The 18,807-nt window shown below is 49.2% G+C and overlaps 1 protein-coding gene across 2 annotated transcripts in view; it reads right to left on the bottom strand.

The window, feature by feature from the left end:
- Positions 1-18,807, bottom strand: part of POLE (DNA polymerase epsilon, catalytic subunit) — an 80,941-nt gene that overhangs the window by 25,072 nt on the left and 37,062 nt on the right. For both annotated transcript variants that reach the window (XM_081174614.1, XM_081174615.1), the window contains 16 exons: positions 16,659-16,744; positions 16,285-16,404; positions 14,741-14,873; positions 13,477-13,590; positions 11,585-11,797; positions 10,868-10,975; positions 9,932-10,060; positions 7,983-8,085; positions 7,699-7,845; positions 6,241-6,386; positions 5,157-5,305; positions 4,471-4,563; positions 2,949-3,093; positions 2,582-2,739; positions 1,828-2,023; positions 1,281-1,495 (listed from right to left, as the gene is read on the bottom strand). In XM_081174614.1, the coding sequence (XP_081030740.1) occupies positions 1,281-1,495; positions 1,828-2,023; positions 2,582-2,739; positions 2,949-3,093; positions 4,471-4,563; positions 5,157-5,305; positions 6,241-6,386; positions 7,699-7,845; positions 7,983-8,085; positions 9,932-10,060; positions 10,868-10,975; positions 11,585-11,797; positions 13,477-13,590; positions 14,741-14,873; positions 16,285-16,404; positions 16,659-16,744 (2,255 nt within the window). The remainder of the gene's footprint in view (positions 1-1,280; positions 1,496-1,827; positions 2,024-2,581; positions 2,740-2,948; positions 3,094-4,470; positions 4,564-5,156; positions 5,306-6,240; positions 6,387-7,698; positions 7,846-7,982; positions 8,086-9,931; positions 10,061-10,867; positions 10,976-11,584; positions 11,798-13,476; positions 13,591-14,740; positions 14,874-16,284; positions 16,405-16,658; positions 16,745-18,807) is intronic.

Genomic DNA, 18,807 nt, shown 5'->3' with positions numbered 1-18,807 from the left:
TGTGTCTGGTTTGCCACCTATGGCTGTTCCTGGACAGGGATAGCCTTGGCCACTGCAGTCCATGGGCATTTAAGGCTGTATGACGGCAATGCGATTTATGTGGAGCTGTCCTTGGTCCTGTTATGGAAGTGTGGGAATGGTGCATCCATAATACTATGCAAAGGATTAATGCTGTAGCACAAAATCCTGTGATGTCATATTGAGGCATCCCCCCCCCCCAGTTCCGTCATCAACTATGTGTGTGAGTTTTAACTGTGAGAGCAGCAAGGGTGTTGTGTTATGCTGCCGCTTGCCTCAGAGCTAGTCTGTAAACATCAGTCAGTCTCAAGATACAAATTCATGTAAATATGTTTCAGTAACATAAGTATTATCTACCTCTTTTGTACATTCAATCTGACAAGAACAAGAACAGCAAGTCAAAGCCTTTATGTTACTTTTAAACTTTAGAACTGTTGCTTGGTTTTTCCGGGGGGGGGGGGGGAGAACTATTTAAAATAGGAATAATAATAATAATTTATTATTTATACCTCGCCCATCTAGCTGGGTTTCCCCAGCCACTCTGGGCGGCCCCAACAGAATATTAAAAATACGATAAAACATCAAACATTAAAAACTTCCCTAAACAGGGCTGCCTTCAGATGTCTTCTAAAAGTCAGATAGTTCTTATCTCCTTGACATCTGATGGGAGGGCGTTCCACAGGGCAGGTGCCACTACCGAGAAGGCCTGGTTCCCTGTAACCACACTTCTCGCAGGGAGAGAACCGCCAGAAGGCCCTCGGAGCTGGACCTCAGTGTCCGGGGCTACACGATGGGGGTCAAGGGTCAAATGATCTGGGGCAACTTCCACACAACTCTGTAAAGTATAATTACCAGCTGGTGTAGAATCTGGCCAACGGTATGCAACATTTTGTTGGAACAAAAGTGGGGTTGTTATCATTTCTGCTTTTTACTATGTTATGCATTTTGTGTTTTCATAAACTGCCCTGTGCTTCTTGCATGAAGGGTGTTATAGAAATTTAATAAATAAAAACCACAACATCTGCACTGGCGGCCCATCTGCCAGCTTCAAGGTCCTTGCGTTAGGTTACAGAGCCCTGAACAACTTAGGTCCAGGATACCAGCTGAGCTCTTCTACTCCAGTTCAACCGCCAAAATCATCTGCAGGAGATTTGGTCATTCCTTGAGTTGGCAAGGCTCATTTCACAGCAACAAGAAACCGAACCGTTCACGTCAATAGCCCGGCATTGTGGGATACTCGTACCCCTCTGATCGCTATATACCTCTCTGTGACCGGGGATCCTTCTGGCTTCTTAGAAATGATAAACCGGCAGCTCAGACCGGCATCCTTCACCATCTGATCCCCCAGGAACTCAGCCAGGCGCTTGGCGGTGCTGATGGAGGTGGATTTTTGCTCCCCATAATCCTCCAGCTTGCGGGACATGGACCGGTTCTCGGAGATAAGCTCAAACAACTCCGAGTCAGGCATATTGGCAGCCTGGAAGAAAGAGAGAAAGGAACGCTTGCATGTGCCAGCCCATTCCCCTCCTGGACCACTTTGGAGGCACGGCAGCTCAGCACCCCATGTTGGCCGCACTAAAAGCTTCTGAAGGCCGCAGGAAGCCTGGGAGATGCCCATGTATAGACTACAGAAGGGGAGAAGAGGACTTTACAGCAGCAACAGGAACCTCGTCTTCTTTCCAATTGGTGGTTCTGCCCTTAACTGGCCGCCAATTCCCCATTATCTTCATCCCCAAATGCCCGGTGTGGATATATTTGACCATACTGTCCCAGGAAAGCCAGCAGACTCACCTTGGAGCCTCAACCCACCTTGCTGTAGAGCACATCCAGCCAGTAGTCAGCCACTTTGGCGACGGAGGCATAAACCTCTTCCAAAGTGGTGCCTTTCAGGAAGGCCTCAAAGACGGACGACTGGAAGATCTTGACCAGCTGCAGCTCCCCCCGCCGCTTCACCTCAAACCCCTTTAGCTCGGCCAGGGAGCCATCCTCGTTGAACACGGCGTACCTGGCGTGGAGCAAAATAGTCAGCCTGTGGATGGTTGGCACCTTCCTTCTCCTGTAACACCCCTGCAACCTTTTTACCAGTGGTGTCTGGGACCGATAGGGCAGAAAGCAAGGAGCCCAACAGCAGGTGGCGCCACATCCAATGATAAGCAGAGGCAGCTAAGACTAGTTTTGTCCCCATCCTCCTCCCTGCTGGGTTCTACAAGGGGCAATACTGAAAGGGAGGAGGAGAAAGCTTGCTACGCCCTGGGGCTGGTTGTAAGTAAAAAAGGCAGGTGGGGGCTGAGTGAGGGTCAGTGCCCACTTTGTCCCAGTGCCTTCACTATCTGTTGCCCTCCAGGTATTTTGGACTACAGTTCCCAGGTGGGGAACTTTGCCCTAATGGACCAGCCTCCACGGCTTCTTACAAACTAGAAAGGAGAGAGCTCTGAAAATGCCCATCCATTAAGGATCTAGCAGTGATGTTTCAAGTCCTGAAATCTTCCAGGTTCAGCTTTGCTGCCTGCCGGTATTCCTGAGCCAAGAAGGAGTTGCTCCCCAGACCTGGACTCTGCCTCACCTTTTCTTCAGCTTCTTGCCCTCTTCCTTGGAGGCGGGGAGAATCATGGCCAAGTATGGGCCGTCCACTTCAAAAAAGATGCTGTTCTCCGAGCGGGAAACGTAGGCCAGTGAGGCTGGGTCCACCAGCTCCTGGTACTGATCATTCGTAAACCCTTCCTGCAAGTAAGTGACACACATGCTGGGCGCTTCGGCCTTGCAGGCTCATGCTGCACCTCAGAACAATTTAACGGGAGGGCTGGAAGGAAGCTATATATGATGCAATCCGTGCAGGGGGGAAGCTAAATGTCAAACATACCCATGACAAAATCCGGTCAATTCGACTCGCCCCAAAATCCTGCTAAGGATAAAGGTTTGAGGCTCCTCACCTTCACCATGATGTTCAGCATAGCACCTGGATAGGAGATTGTCACTTTGGGCTTCTTGGCGTGGGTTGATTTGATGACAAAATTTTCCGGGAAACTGTTTGGAAGAACACACCAGATCCCGTCTGTGTCCAGCTCCAGCGGCCTCCTGGGAAATGGGAAAATGGGAGAGGTGTTTCCATATGGGAGCCCAGAGGGCACTCTGCAAAAGCAACCACCTTATGAGGAATGGTTGCAGCTTTTCAGTTTAAGAGAAAAATCGAGAAAGATGTAGCGATTTATAAAACTATGCACGGCGAGGAGAGAAAGCAGATAGAGAAATGCTTTTATCCCTCCGGTAACATTAGAACTCGTGGTCATCCGAGGAAGCTTAATGTTGGAAGGTTCGGGACAGATAGAAGAAAAGAGTTTTTCACACAGTGCATAGTTAAACTATGGCCACCAACTTGGATGGCTTTAAAAGAGGTTTGGACAAATCTATGGAGGACTATTGATAACTACTAGTCATGATGGCTATTTGGCTCTGCTTCCACGGTCATAGACAGCAATTGATTCCTAATATGAATTGCAGGGAACTGCAGGATGGGAAAATGTGTCTCCACCCCCATCGCTCAGACCTCATCACTGAAGTCCAGCTCTAAGGGCCTTCTGGTGGTTCCCTCACTGCAAGAAGTGAGGTTACAGGGAAGCAGGCAGAGGGCCTTCTTGGTAGTGGCGCGCGCCCTGTGGAACACCCTCCCTTCAGATGTCAAGGAACTAAACAACTATCTGGCATTTAGAAGACATCTGAAGGTAGCTCTGTTTAGGGAAGTTTTATAATGTTTGATGTTTTATTGCTTTATTATTATTAATAATAATATTCTGTGGGGAGCCGTGCAGAGTGGCTGGGGAAACCTAGCCAGATGGGCAGGGTATAAATAAATCATCATCATCGTCATCATCATCATCATCATCATCATCATCATGTACTTGGGTCCTGCCTGAGCGTTTCCTACAGGCATCTATCAACCACTGCGAGAACAGGATGCTGGACTAGATGGGCCACTGGCTTGATCTAGCAGGCTCATATGTTCTTATGAAAGCTGATGAAGTTTACAAAAGCAACAGTCTGCAGAGACACACAGCGGGTCTTCATCCCTCGCTCTCTGAGTTGCTTAAGAGACCTGCTTCTTTTTCTGGGCCAAGGAAGTAAGGAGCAGACCATGGGGCGGTGTGCCTTTGAGTCCAGATCCAGATCCAGACCAGATTCCTTGTGGTTAGAGACAGAAGAGATCCAGAGCTGGACAATTCATCTTTGTGTCATTTTCTTTTCTTTTCTGTGTTTACACATAACAACCTTCCTCTTAAAGGAGCCCTGGACAACACACCACACCACACCACACCACAACAAAACAAAACATAAACATAGGAAAAGCACCGTCATTCACGAAGGAGCAAACCACCTTTGGGCAACAGGCACACAACATCCAAGCTCAGAATCTCCTCACCTCCAGCTGCTGCAGCCAGCCACCATTCAACTACTCACCCAATTTGTTCTATCAGCTCCCTGGCCTGTGTGATGATGTTGGCGCCAGTGAAGCAGACGATGCCGGCCATTTCCATGGAGTACCACCGAGCTCTGCGTAGGGGAGAGAGCTAGTGAGAACAGGAAGAGCCGCTCTGGGTCAGCAGCTTTGCAAACAAGGCTTGAGCGAACTAATTATTGTAAACTTGGCTTGAGGACTGATCTGCTAAAATTGAGGCCAACAGTATGAGCTGGGAGGTCTCCTGGTCAAGGAGCTGCAGTATTTATTTATGTGCTTGGGGACTGCTTCCCCCTGCTCACATTGCTTGCCAATCCCACCCCCTCCTTCACACCTCATCCAAGTGCCCCACATCCTCAGTGTCCCTCCAACCCTGCTTCATTCAAACGTCTGCCATTGCTTAAAACCCACCTTTTCTCTTTTGCTCCCCTCCCTGGCTTCATGCAAATCCAGGATTGTGATGCAGAACTACAAATCCTACAGCCGGGGCTGCATGATGATAGCCTTATATTTTTATGTGTATAGGAGGAAATGCTTCATTTAATTGTACTAGGATTTAGTTCTTTGTCTTAATATTGAACATTTAAAGGCCCAGAAACTGCACCAACTGGGAGCCGAGGCAGGGGCAGATTTTAAAAGGGCCATTTAAAGATCCACCAGCAGCCACACTCTTTGGTTCCCCCCTCACCCTTTGCGCATGACGTATCCGTAAAAGGAGTTGAGGATGCACTTGTGTGCCAGCTGCAGGGAGTCGTACAAGATCTCCATGTTCTTGCAGCGCTTCGCTTCCGAGGCGTCACCCGACTCCATGGCGGCAGCCAGCTTCTTCTTCCACACCTGGGAAAGGCAGAGGAAAAAGGGCTGTGACTCAAGCAAGCCGTGGGCTATTGTCTACTTTTGCTCCAGCTGGTCTCCATCCTCTATCTTTTCCTTCCACATCTCTTTCCTTGGATGTCTGTCTCCCCCACCCCCTGTAAACCCATGTTGACAAAAGCTTCTGTATATTACAGAAAGCACATGGATTGCATGCCCAGAGCTTTTTGGCTCTGCTTAGTTGCAAATAGAAACATTTTATGTGTATCTAGGTAAAGGTAAAGGGACCCCGACCATTAGGTCCAGTCGTGACCGACTCTGGGGTTGTGGCGCTCATCTTGCTTTATTGGCCGAGGGAGCCGGCATACAGCTTCCAGGTCATGTGGCCAGCATGAATAAGCGCTTCTGGCAAACCAGAGCAGCACACGAAAACACCGTATACCATCCTGCTGGAGCGGTACCTATTTATCTACTTGCACTTTGACGTGCTTTTGAACGGCTAGGTTGGCAGGAGCTGGGACCGAGCAACGGGAGCTCACCCCGTCACAGGGATTCGAACCGCCAATCTTCTGATTGGCAAGTCCTAGGCTCTGTGGTTTAACCTATAGCGCCACCCGCGTCCCTTATGTGTACAGTATCTAGCAATCAACTAATATACAAGAATTTGTTTGTTAAATCTATGAGTATGATGAAAACTTGATATAAATCAATGCTTTTTTATTAAATTCATTTAAAGTATTTATATACCACTCAATATTCAGAATTTCTATTCAAGCATTCTGGCCCCAGGAACCACAGCATCCCCTTTCAGCACCCACCAGCAAGGAGACATCAGCCTGGCTATAAATGCCTGCCTGCATCTCATTGCTTTATGAACGTAAAGATCACCATGAACACCTCTAGAAACGCACCTTTTTGCTACTCTAACGCAAAACTGACAAAATAAAGATAAAAAGCACCTTATGTAGCCCCTTGAACTCGTAGCGGCGGTCACGAAAGGCCCGCACGGTGTCCACATAGAAGGAGTTTTCCCGCTGGCAGATGGTGGTGACACGCTCCTCAACCTTCGTCACGTGGATTTTCTTGTAGGCTTTGCGGCAGTAATCTGGGCAAGAGGTGTGGCAGAGGCGGTTCACTTGCAATTTATTCTGGAACGTTCAACACTTCCCAAACTTATTTCATTTCAAAATGTTTATATGCCACTTGATAGTTTAAAAAACACACACCTCAGTTTGCAAAAATAAGTTTAAAAATTAAATTTTCAGTAAAAAAAATAGCTAAAAACAATGAAAATCAATTAACTGAAAACAGATCAAAACCCATGCCAACATTCTACATGTCTGGATGGGCTGTGCCTAAACAAAAATGTGCCCAGTAGGTAATAAAAAGAGTGTAGCCAAGGCACCCGCCTGACGTCAATAGGCAGGGAGTTCCAAAGTGTTGCTGCTTCCACACCGAAAGACAGATTTCTTACAAATGCAGGAGTATTATGTGGCACCTGTAACAGTGCCAGTTTTGTAGATCAAAGCAGTCGAGTGGGCATAATATATGTGGGTAATGTGACAAACTGTTAAGGTGACAAGCTGTTAAGGGCTTTAAGTACTAATACAGTGGAACCTCGGCTCCCAAACGCCTTGGGAGCCGAACATTCCGGTTCCCGAATAATCGAAAACCGGAAGTGATTGTTCAGGTTTTGAATGTTCTTTGGAAGCTCCTGCAGCCAATTGGAAGCTGCGCCTTGGTTCCCAAACCGTTTTGGGAGTCGAACGGCCTCCCGGAATGGATTAAGTTCGGGAACCAAGGTTCCACTGTAGTAACACCTTCTCTGCTCACCACTTGAAAGAGCTCTGGTTTGGGGCTGGCAGCTGACCCCAGACCCCAAGTCCTCTAGCGCTAAAGGGCATAGCAGGGAAAAGGTAGGGGCTGAATCCAAGAAAATAAAAGCTTCAAGACACCCCAAGCCATAACCATGTACAAACTCTATTGTGGTGTGGAAAAAGGTTTGCTCTCTCATTAGCTTAGAGATGGAAGACAAAGTCCCTTCCAGAGAGGAATGGCAAACCAAGCTGTTGGACTATGCAGAAATGGTAAAACTGATTGGAAAACTCAGGAACCAAGAGGACAAAAACTTTAAAAAAGAATGGGAAATTTTTGTATAATTTATTTAGGAGACCACCGCAAGCAGATGGAAACAATAGCAGGATTTTAATCCCACTTGTAATGCAACAAATACCATGGATAATTTGGATTGATAGAAAATATAGAGTATGGAATAATATGCAGTTGATAATGTTGATAATAGGAACCGTGGAGGGGGTGGGGGGAAGTCGCGAGATTCAAGCCATCTCTATATATGGATATACATTCAAATAAAAATGATTTCAAAAAAGAAGAAGAAAAAGAAGGTTTGCCCTCACCTGCCAAGCGCTTCTTCTCGTATTTCGCTTGCTCCTCCCGGGACAGCTCATGAAACACCCGGGGCGGTCCATCTGGGAAGAGAGGGGGGAACTTCTCCGACTCCAGCTGTTGCTGGATGCGATGGTACTCGCTGCGGCTTGCGGGCACTGCAAGGGGAAAAGAGAAGGGGGGGGGGAGGAAACAACCCAGCTGACAATCACTCCAGACTGCGAGAGGGGGTTTTATACACAGCAGAGGAACCGCGCCAAGTTGCATACGAGTCAGCAGAAGGGAAAAGACTCACTGAATTCTCCTCTCCACTGCCAGGTCATCCGCCGCTGACAGTTGGCGCCTGGTTTGTTGAAGTCGCAGGCGGCGCACGTGGCCTCGTTCACCATCGCCGAGGGCTGAAGGGAGGGAAGCAAAGCAGAGGGGGAGCGAATAAAGGCACAAGTACATTTAAATAAATAAAAGTAAGTTTTTAGGCCAGGCAAGGTTGGATCCTGCCTCTAGGAAAGCAGCAGGTAGACCCAGGACCCAGGATGCTTTTGCGGGATTGTTAAGTCTCAATTATTAAATTTCTACACCATCCTTCAGCCGAAGTTCACAGGGCAGTTTAAATATAAAAACAAATGTATGTACCATAACAACTAACAGAAACCCTCAGTTTAAAAGGAAAAGAGGAATGTTTTGGCCTGGTGCCTAAAGATATGTAAGGCAGGTGCCAGGTGAGCCTCCCTAGTGTATACTGTGTGTGCTGAAGCCCTGCTGCACCTGTGTTTCGAACTCAAACAGATACTATGGGCAGCAGAGGACAGAGAGCTCTATTCCAGCCCTCCCCTCCTGCGCTGCATACTCCCAAGCAAGAAAAGAGCAACCACCAACCATCTATTCATATGCTCTGGTTATCTCCCGCTTGGACTATTGCAATGCACTCTATGTGGGGCTACCTTTGAAGGTGACTCAAACTACAACTAATCCAGAATGTGGCAGCCATACTGGTGACCGGGAGTGGCCACCGAGACCATATAACACCAGTCCTGAAACACCTACATTGGCTCCCAAGTACGCTTCCAAGCACAATTCAAAGGGTTGGTGCTGACCTTTCAAGCCCTAAATGGCCTCAACCCAGTATACCTGAAGGAGCATCTCCACCCCCATCGTTCAGCCCGGACACTGAGGTCCAGCTCCGAGGGCCTTCTGGTGGTTCCCTCCCTGCGAGAAGTGAGGTTGCAGGGAACCAGGCAGAGGGCCTTCTCGGTAGTGGTGTCTGCCTTGAGGAATGCCCTCCCATCAGATGTCAAGGAAATAAACAACTATCTGACTTTTAGAAGACATCTGAAGGCAGCCCTGTTTAGGGAAGTTTTTAATGATTGATTTTTTTTAATGTATTTTTAATATTCTGTTCGGAGGCGCACAGAGTGGCTGGTGAAACCCAGCCAGATGGGCAGGGTATAAATGATATAATGATGATGGTAATAATAATAATAATAATAATAATAATAATAATAATAATAATAATTCAGCAGTCTCTTACTAGGGAGAACATTGCAACACTGGCCTTTCCCCTCTATTCCAAGAGATGTGACGATAGACTGCTCTGCCTCCTTTCTTTTAGCAAATGTTTTGTGCCACTGGGGAAGTGGTAATTCTGTACTGATTTGTTCTGGATGTTGTATGTGATGCCAATAAAAGGTTTAGTACTACTACTACTAACCTTGTTGCTAGAGAGGCAACAACTCTGTGAAGGAGATTGAGGAAGAGGTTGCCTGGAGTGCCTACCCCAAACTGGGAGTCCATTACCGGCACAGGGAAACTTCCGTATATATTGTCTCTTATTAAGAAGACAATGTTGTTGAGCTTTCTTATAGTACGAGTTATAAATCACACTCTGATTCTCCCAAAGAGAAAGACAGCATCCCTCCACCCACCCCAAAAACTCCAAACTGAAATAGCACTCCAAAATCTTAACTGTGCGGCTTGTTATTGTGTCTGATACCATTGTGATTGCAATGCTTGTTTTTTAATGCTACTGTGCTTATTGTTAACCACTTTTGAGCTCAACATTGGCTGTTGGAAAAGCAGAATAGAAATATTAAATCAAATCCCTGACCACTGGGCAGTGCTACTTGGGGCTTTGGGAGCCCAAGAGCGTCCAGAGGGCTGCAGATTTAAGTCTAAGAGGCCACAGTTCTTACAGCAGCGATTTAGACTTTAGTACCCAATGCCAAGGAGCTCAAACTCCTCACTCACCTGAAGCCGGTTGGTTAGGATGATATTCGGGTACATGGCCCCCACATCCAGGTGGTATATCAGAGGACATTCAATCCTGTTGGGGACTTCCTTCAGGGAGTTCAACTTGACTTTGATTTCATCGCAAACCTGTGGTCCAGAGGAAGCAGTGGAAAGCAGGCAAGAGGATAAGGTGGGTTGTTGTTTTTTGCCTAGGAGAGCAATGCTTTACCATGCTCTTCGGAATGCAATAGAGCCCGGCAAAAGAACACCACATGTAAGGTAAGGTAAAGGATCCCTAGATGGTAAAGTGCAGTCAAAGGTGACTATGGGGTTGTGGTGCTCATCTGGCTTCGGGACAAGGGAGCCAGCGTTTGTCCGCAGACAGATTTCCGGGTCATGTGGCCAGCATGACTAAATCGCTTCTGGCGCAACAGGACACCATGACGGAAACCAGAGTGCACGGAAACACTGTTTACCTTCCCACGGCAGCGATACCCATTTATCTACTTGCACTGGTGTGCTTTTGAACTGCTAGGTTGGCAGGAGCTGGGAAAGAGCAACGGGAGCTCACCCCATCGCAGGGATTTGAACCGCCGACCTTCTGATCAGTAAGCCCAAGAGGCTCAATGGTTTAGACCACAGCGCCACCTGCATCCCTACACCACACATATACCAGGACTGTGCCTTTCGTAGGCCACAAGTGGCCCCCAGGACAGTTCAATGTAGTAAATAGCAACAGATTGGTGGCCAAGGCTAAGGGGTTGGGGAAGCAAAGGGTTGAAGCAGGGGAAAAGAAGGAAGGAACAGCCAAGATAACCTGGGGACCGGGGGGGGGGGTTAGATGCTTAAAATGAACAGAAACTAGAGTGAAGGAGCTGTGTCAGGACAATAACAACTCCATTGCTACTGCTGCCTCCTCCTATGCAGACACTGCTGTTTGGCCTACAAGGTTACCTCCTGGAAGTTGGTCACTTGGTCAAGGGGTATTCCCTCCTCTTCCTCAATGGCATGGCGCAGAGTCTTCTCCACACGCTGCAAAAGGAAGTCGAAGGCAGCAGGGTTCTAAGAGACACAACCGGGGTGGGAGGGAAGGACATGAGTGTGACAAATTTTCACCAAGGATTCTCCCCAGGCAAAGACAGTGCAGTTGAAATCACCGGGGGAACATGGCGCCACATGGGGCAGGCGGAAACAAATCTGCAAAGGAAGGTCTTATGCTCTTTGTAATCCACAAGATCGGGTCGTAGCTCTTCCTCCAGCAGCCTTTGTTGGCCACCAGCTACAGGGAAGTGTGCTCCCTCCCTCTGGAAGATCAGTTGCCGGGAAGAATCACCAGCGGAAGAGTTACTCTTGCACTCAGATTCTTTTGGGCTTCCCAATGGTTGGCCACTGTGAGAACAGGATGCTGGACTAGATGGGCCTGATCCAGCAGGCTCTTCTTGGGTCTCACCTGGAAATGCTGAACCTGGGACCTTCTGCATGCAAAGCAGGTGTTCTATCACCAGCCTCATGGGGTCAGACACGTCTCTATTTGAGGGGACAATTTGGACTTTGTTGTAGCTACCTGCTTTATGTCTGGCAAGCACAGGGGCAGGGCGGGGATTTATCCTGGCAACCCCTGCCGCCCCCCATGAGCTTTCAAGAAGTCTCCTTCCAGGGCGGGACTCGTACCATCTTGAAGCGGCAGGGGATGTCACTGCGAAAGACCCCCGACTCCAGGGCCTCCACATGCCCCCCGACGTAGGTCTCCGAGTCCAGCACATGCCCATCCTCGGTGAGCTTGTTGAACTCCTGCTCTTGCTTGTTGGGGAAGATGATGTTGGCGTGATAGGCCTGGACCATCAGCAGTGCCTCGCACAGAGTCCCTGAGCCCTTTCGCAGCACCTGCAGGGAGAGAGAGAGATGAGGGCTGGTGGCAAAAGGGAACTTAGAGAGGGGGGATTTGGTGTCTCACAGGGGAGGGGGGAAATCAAGCCAGAGAGCTTTCAGGTACCTGAAAGTAGGGCTGGGCGATAACAGCTTTTAAACATTGTGGTGTATCGCCAGCCAAAGATATCGATTTGGCGATATCCAGTGGTACCTCAGGTTACAGACGCTTCAGGTTACAGACTCCACTAACCCAGAAATAGTACCTCGGGTTAAGAACTTTGCTTCAGAATGAGAACAGAAATTGCGTGGCAGCGGCAGCAGGAGGCCCCATTAGCTAAAGTGGTACCTCAGGTTAAGGACAGTTTCAGGTTAAGAATGGACCTCCAGAACAAATTACGTTCTTACCACTGTACCACGATGTTGAAAAAACAAGCTGCATCGGCCTCTGCCTGTGAGGCACATGGTGAAAACTGCCCCAGCTCTCACCTCAGGAACCGAGGTGGTTTCACCCAGGCCCTCATGGGCTCGGACAATGCAGCTTGTTTGTGCAGCTCATCTGGGGATCGGGAAGGTTCCCACTCTGCATCTGAGTCAGCTCCAGTGCTCCTGCCACTCACGGGCGAGTGGGCGGAGCCTCAGGGTTCCTTTAACTGCTCGCTGCAGGGAGTGCCAACCACGCTCCCCTTAGCTGAGCAGTTTCACAGAGCTTACGGGAGCCAGCGCTGGGCTGGGGGCGCCTTTAACTGTTCGGCTGAGGTAAGGGCAGCTGTACACTCCTCAGTTGAGCAGTTCAAAGATGCAGAGGAAGAAAAAGCTGTATTGGTGCCTCGCCGACACAGCTTGTTTCTCCCTCTGCATCGTATGATGGGCAGTGTGATGGCAGTTTCACTCAGCGGTGTATTGTGTGTGAAACTGCCACCGTTCCTGAGTCCCCTCTGCTAGCAGCGCTGCTGGAAGGAACTCTAGCAGACGCTGCTAGCAGAGGGACTTGGGAGGGGTGGCGATTTCACCCGTGATACACCGCTGAGTGAAGCTGACATCGTGGGCTGTTCCTCATACCGGTCCTGGGCGATATTTTGATATATTGCCCAGGCCAACCTGAAAGACTAAAAAGCATCTGTCTGACAGTGGAATCTTGGAACAACCAAGGGGCCACTTATAGTGAGATAATCTACATTAGTACTGAGACCTTCATTGTACTCTTTTTGGTGATTACCAAATACATTTTTGTGCAGACAAGCTTTCTCGGACATGTAGAATGTTGGTGTATCTCTTAATCTGTTTGTAGCTTATTGCTGATTTTATCTGATAAGCGTTTTAAAGAGGTTTTTTTTTTACTATAATAAACAACAACAACAATTTATTATTTATACCCCGCCCAACTGGCTGGGTTTCCCCAGCCACTCTGGGTGGCTCCCAACAGAATTAAAAGCACAATAAAACATCAGACTTTAAACACTTCCCTAAACAGGGCTGCCTTCAGATGTCTTCTAAAAATCAGATAGTTGTTTATTTCCTTGACATCTGATGGGCGGGCGCCACTACCGAGAAGGCCCTCTTCTGTTTTGCCAATAATTTTATTGTTTTATTCTCTTTGCAAACTGCTTTGGTTTTTTTTTTAAAAAAACAATCAACTGGTGTTTAAATTTTACAAAATAAGGAAGCAACTGAGCCTTGGGCTCCACTCTACTCACTTCATCGGGCTCCATGGGGATGATGGTGCACAAAGCGAAGATGAAAGGGTGGACGTATTTCATGTACATGTAATAAGTAGCAACAGCGTCGGACACTGAGTAGGTGGCCAGAGTCTGGAGGAAAGAAGGAAGCAGCATGGAAGCATTTTGCAACTTGCCATCTGAGCGCAGGGAGAACATCAGCAGGCGCTGTAAGTTCAACGCGGTCTCCTCCCCAAGCAAGGAAAAGGTTTGCATGTTGCTTACATGCAAATATTCATTTAAGCAGCTTGATTTATATGGGGAGTGCTGACTGAAAAAAGGATCATTGGCTGCATGTAAAAGTTAACAATTAAAAAAACAGCAACAATGGAAAATGGTCTGTGCTGAAAGCCAATTTGATAGCACAATTATTACTATCCTTTTAAGAAGCTGTATCCACTGGTGATCAAGCTTTTGGGCCAGTGAGTCACAAATCAAGTTCAAATTACGATACAGTGGCTACACTCCACTGACAGCTTTTCTAGCTCTTGGTGTGATCTTGCCTTTAGCCTAGAAAGCCAGGGAGCAGAATGTCAAGAGAGACAGGCAAGCTACACGGCTATGCCCTAGCCAGGCCTACAGGTCTCTAGGTGCTTGTCCAGATGCCCAACTATCCCTTGCTGGCCTGTGCAATGAATGTTGGCTGATGGTGGTTTAATCATTTAGAGGCACTTGACATTCTACCACGTAACAAAAACGGATTGTGGAAAGAAGATTGCCCTAAAGGAATAGTTCCCTAAATGTAAAGATCTAGCATTCTGCACCTAGAAAGCCATGATTCTCTGTGTGGAGCACATAAACCCTCTAAATTGCTCTGGAGTATCACATGCACAAAGGCAGATGGGGCTGGAATTGAGAGCAAGCCTTGAACATCAGAAACCTCCCTTAGAGCTTCTCCAATTCCTAAGTCTACAGCAGAAATTTCTCTCTCTCTCTCTCTGGTTGTCAAACTATTAGCATTTTATTTTACAGCGAAAGCCAAATTGTTCTAGATTCTGCAGGGATGCCAGAGTGCACTGCATCAAATGTTACATTTGCAACCACAGCTGCACAATACCTCTACATGTTATCCAATCCTCCTGGATGTTGGAGGGTGAATTCTGGCCAGGGCCTCATAGGGGCACAGCAGGCCAAGGGAACTCCTTCCAGTACCCCTTCTCTTTTCCCTCTACCGTTAATTGTTGGGAATCCGCCCATGGCTGATCCCAGTTGAAAACACACGACAGAATCGCACAGGGAGTACCTGAGGTTCCTCAGTAGCCATCCGGCACATCTCTTCAGGATCCAGCTCCACGGGGTCGTAGCCCAGCTTCGCTTTGGCTGCCGCTTTCAAGTTATGGCTTCCCACTGGGAGGTAACTGTCTCTCTTAACCCACCTGCCAACAGAAGCCACAGCACTGGTTGCTGAATCGGGAGAGGCAGCCCAGTTTACAAGGAGCAGGGCAGAAGTATTATGAGACAGAGTCAACATAAGCTTACTTTGGAATACAAGACAAAGGCTAGAGCCACTTCCTATATATCCAGGGAACCTTCTGTCCTGCTCCAACTGAAATGTCTGCTGAAGAACCTTGGCATGCTTTTTGGTTGCTGTAGGTGCTTCTTGGGCGTGTTGATAGTTCGTTACACCTTACCGTGACCCTGTCTGATGCGAAAAGGATCTGCTAACCTTAACAAACTACCGTTCCCAGGGTTGTGTGTGTGTGTGTGTGTGTGTGTGTGTGTAGCCATGGCTGCTTAAAGCTGTATCTTAACACAACATGATGTCTAGTTGGGATTGTGTCAAATGAAATGGTAGAGGCTTCTTTTCAAAGAGTATTATTTATTTATTTATTGAAAAAGTACAACTGAAGCGCTTGGTTCCTGTTTTCTCCCTGACGCACCCCAGCCAAAGGAAAACAAAAGGAGAAGACAACTCACAAAACAGAAAGGATTGTGTCTAATGTGATCTGTACTGTTCTGGGCAGATCAGCATTGGACAAAGGGTAAAGGTAAAGGGACAGGGACCCCTGACCATTAGCTCCAGTCGTGGCTGACTCTGGGGATGAGACGCTCATCTCACTTTATTGGCCGAGGGAGCCGGCGTACAGCTTCTGGGTCATGTGGCCAACATGACTAAGCTGCATCTGGCGAACCAGAGCAGCGCACAGAAACGCCTTGTACCTTCCCGCCGGAGCGGTACCTATTTATCTACTTGCACTTTGACATGCTTTCGAACTGCTAGGTTGGCAGGAGCAGGGACCGAGCAACGGGAGCTAACCCTGTCATGGGGATTCGAACCGCCGACCTTCTGATCAGCAAGTCCTAGGCTCTGTGGTTTAACCCACAGCGCCACCCGCGTCCCCCAGACAAAGGGTACAAGTGTAGCAATGAAGCATCCTTTGCTTTTGTACGCATGTTAATCAGAAATGAGAGACGGTCATGCGATATTAACTGCCCGACAGTGGGGAAAAAAACACATATACAGTGTTGCCATCCTTCCTGGCTCTGTCAGGAACTACTGAGTGACAAATGGAAGACCCCAAAAGGAGAATAGCAGCACTCTTAGCAAATTGCTGTCCCCAGGATTCTTTGGAGGAGGTTCTTTGAAGGCGGCAAAGGTTCTTCGAAGTGGCATGACATCACTTTAAATATAGAGTGCGGATGGGGCAACAGTCAAAAGCATGGTGCAGCGAGGTGCCAAATACAAATTGTTTTCTCTGGGTGTGCCATGAAGGCTGGGCCCTTTCCCACCTCCATCAGACTAAGCCCCAAGAAAGAGATTGGTGAGCGGGGCTAGGCATCATGTACCTGAGACAATCCATGTGGATGCACGAAGGAGCTTTGTATTCCCCCTGGCTGTCCTTTTGGAATCCGATCTCCTGCTGCATATTCATCCCGTGAGCTGCTGCTCTGGTTTCCACAAAGGGCCTGGAGACAGATAAAGCAAAATAAGCCAGGGAGCTTCTACAGATCTCACTATTTAGGCATTGCAACAAAAAATTCCTGCAGCTGGTCATTGCAGGGGGAGGGCAGGTTAGCAAGCAAGTTTGCTGGCCAGCTCGGTTCCCCAGAAGGTAAAGCATGGTTTCCCCATTAAAATGAAAATAACCCAATATAATTTTTAAACATCTAAAAAGCTGGACACCCACAAGGCTCAAGAACCGAGTTCGCTCAATGCTTACCAGTCAAAGAAGTCTCCGTTGTATGTCACCATGATGGTTGGCTTGGTCTCTTGAACATGTTCAAACCACCTCTGGATGAGGTGGGCCTGATTTTAAAACAAGAGGAGGGGAAACAAATTTAAAAGGTCATTTATTGCAATGGTCCAGATGCTTGTTGTTGTTGTTAATTAGATGCATTCTGGAACCCTCCGGAAGCGCCAGCCTGAAAGCTACCGGGTTGACCTGCTCTTCGACTTGGTAGGGCCCCAGTTGCTTATGCCCTAGTTTCTTCTTGGCCAACGACCTGGCCGGCACTGCGTGGGCTGCTAACCAGACCCAGTCTCCCACATGGATCTCTTCGCCAACCCTTCTGTGTTTGTCCGCTTGTACCTTGTATGCGTGTTTGGCCAGCTCCAGGTGCCGCCGCAGCTGATTGTGGACTTCCTGCAACTCCGACGCGAACGCATCTGCTGTCTGCGGCTCCCCCTCCCCCATTCTTTCCAGTCCCGGGAAGGTTCTGGGGTGCCTCCCGTTGTTGGCGAAGAATGGCGTGACCCCCGTGGACACGTGCTTCGTGTTGTTGTAGGCGAACTCGGCGAGCGGCAGGTAATCCACCCACGTCGCAGGCTGTTGATTCGCATAACATCTCAGGTACTGCTGCATGATGGCATTGACCCGCTCCGCTTGCCCGTTGGTCTGCGGGTGTCTCGCCGACGCCAGGTTGATCTTGACGTTCAGGAAGCCCATCAGCTTCTGCCAGAAATTCGAGATGAACTGCCGCCCCCGGTCGGACAGAATAGACCGTGGCAGACCGTGAACCTTGAACACGTGGTCTATGAACAGTTTGGCGGTTTGCTCCGCCGTGGCCACCTTAGCGCACGGAATGAAATGTGCCATCTTGGAAAACAAGTCCACCACCACCAGCACTGCCGTCTTGCCCCTCGAGCTGGGCAGATCCGTGACAAAGTCCAGGGCCACCCTCTCCCATGGTTTGACCGGAGTTTGCAGCGGTTCCAACAGTCCGGCCGGCGGTCTGTGCACTGGCTTGGCCCTCTGGCAGGTGTCACACCTCGCCACGTAGTCCGCGACCTCCCCTCATTCCGGGCCACCAGAAATCCCTGGCGACTAATTCCACCGTCTTCTCCTTGCCAAAGTGCCCGGCAGTGGGCGCGTCGTGCAGCTGCTGCAGCACCTTGGCGCGAAGTTCGTCTCCCGGCACGTAGATGGCCCCTTTACGGATGAGCAATCCATCTCTCAGCTGGAACCCGTCGGTCGCTGCCGTGCCCCTTTGCACCTCTGCCATCTTTGCTTGCGCGAAGGAGTCATCCTGCAACGCTCGTCGCACCGCCTCCAGGTCCACGGTTGCCGCGGCGCACGCCCACACTGTTGGTGCGAAGATGTGCATGGCGGCCGCTGGCGTTGCGTCCTCCAGATACTGTGGCTTACGGGAGAGAGCGTCCGCCATGATGTTGGTGTCCCCCGGGACATACTCTATTCGGAAGTCGAAGTTCGCAAAGAACTCAGCCCAACGTATCTGCCTCTGGTTCAGGAACTGTGCCGTGCGCCAGTGCTCCAGATTCTTGTGGTCCGTGCAAACCTGCACCGTGTGCTTGGCGCCGATCAGGAAGTGCCTCCAGGCTTTGAACGCTGCATGAATGGCCAGCAACTCCCTGTCCCAGATGGTGTAGTTCTGCTCGGACTTGCTGAGCTTCCTGGAGTAAAACGCTCCCGGCCGCCAAACCCCCTGCGGGTCTTTCTGCAGCAGGACTGCCCCCACGGCTCTGTCCGAGGCGTCTGTCTCGACCCTCATCGGCCTGCTGGGATCGACATGCAGCAGCTGCTCTTCCGACGCGAAGAGACGCTTGAGTGCCTGAAAGGACTGCTCCGCCTGCTCTGTCCAGATGAACCTCTTTTTCTTGGAGCTAAGCGTGTCCGTGATGGCCGCTGTCTGCATAGCGAAGCCTTTGATAAACTTGCGATAGAAGTTCGCAAAGCCGACAAACCGTTGGACCTCCTTCCGGTTGCGTGGGCTTTTCCAATCCAACACCGCTCGCACCTTGGCGCTGTCCATGGCGAGCCCCTTGTCAGACAACTTGTAGCCCAGAAAATCCACCTCAGTCACGTCGAATTGGCACTTCTCCAGCTTGGCGTAGAGCCTATGCTGCTTTAG

The sequence above is a fragment of the Podarcis bocagei genome (assembly GCF_964188305.1).
Source record: "Podarcis bocagei genome assembly, chromosome: 16".
In the NCBI taxonomy this organism is placed as follows: Eukaryota; Metazoa; Chordata; class Lepidosauria; order Squamata; family Lacertidae; genus Podarcis; species Podarcis bocagei.
The sequence above is the reverse complement of the archived record's forward strand: the minus strand, read 5'-3'. Positions and strand labels throughout refer to the sequence as shown.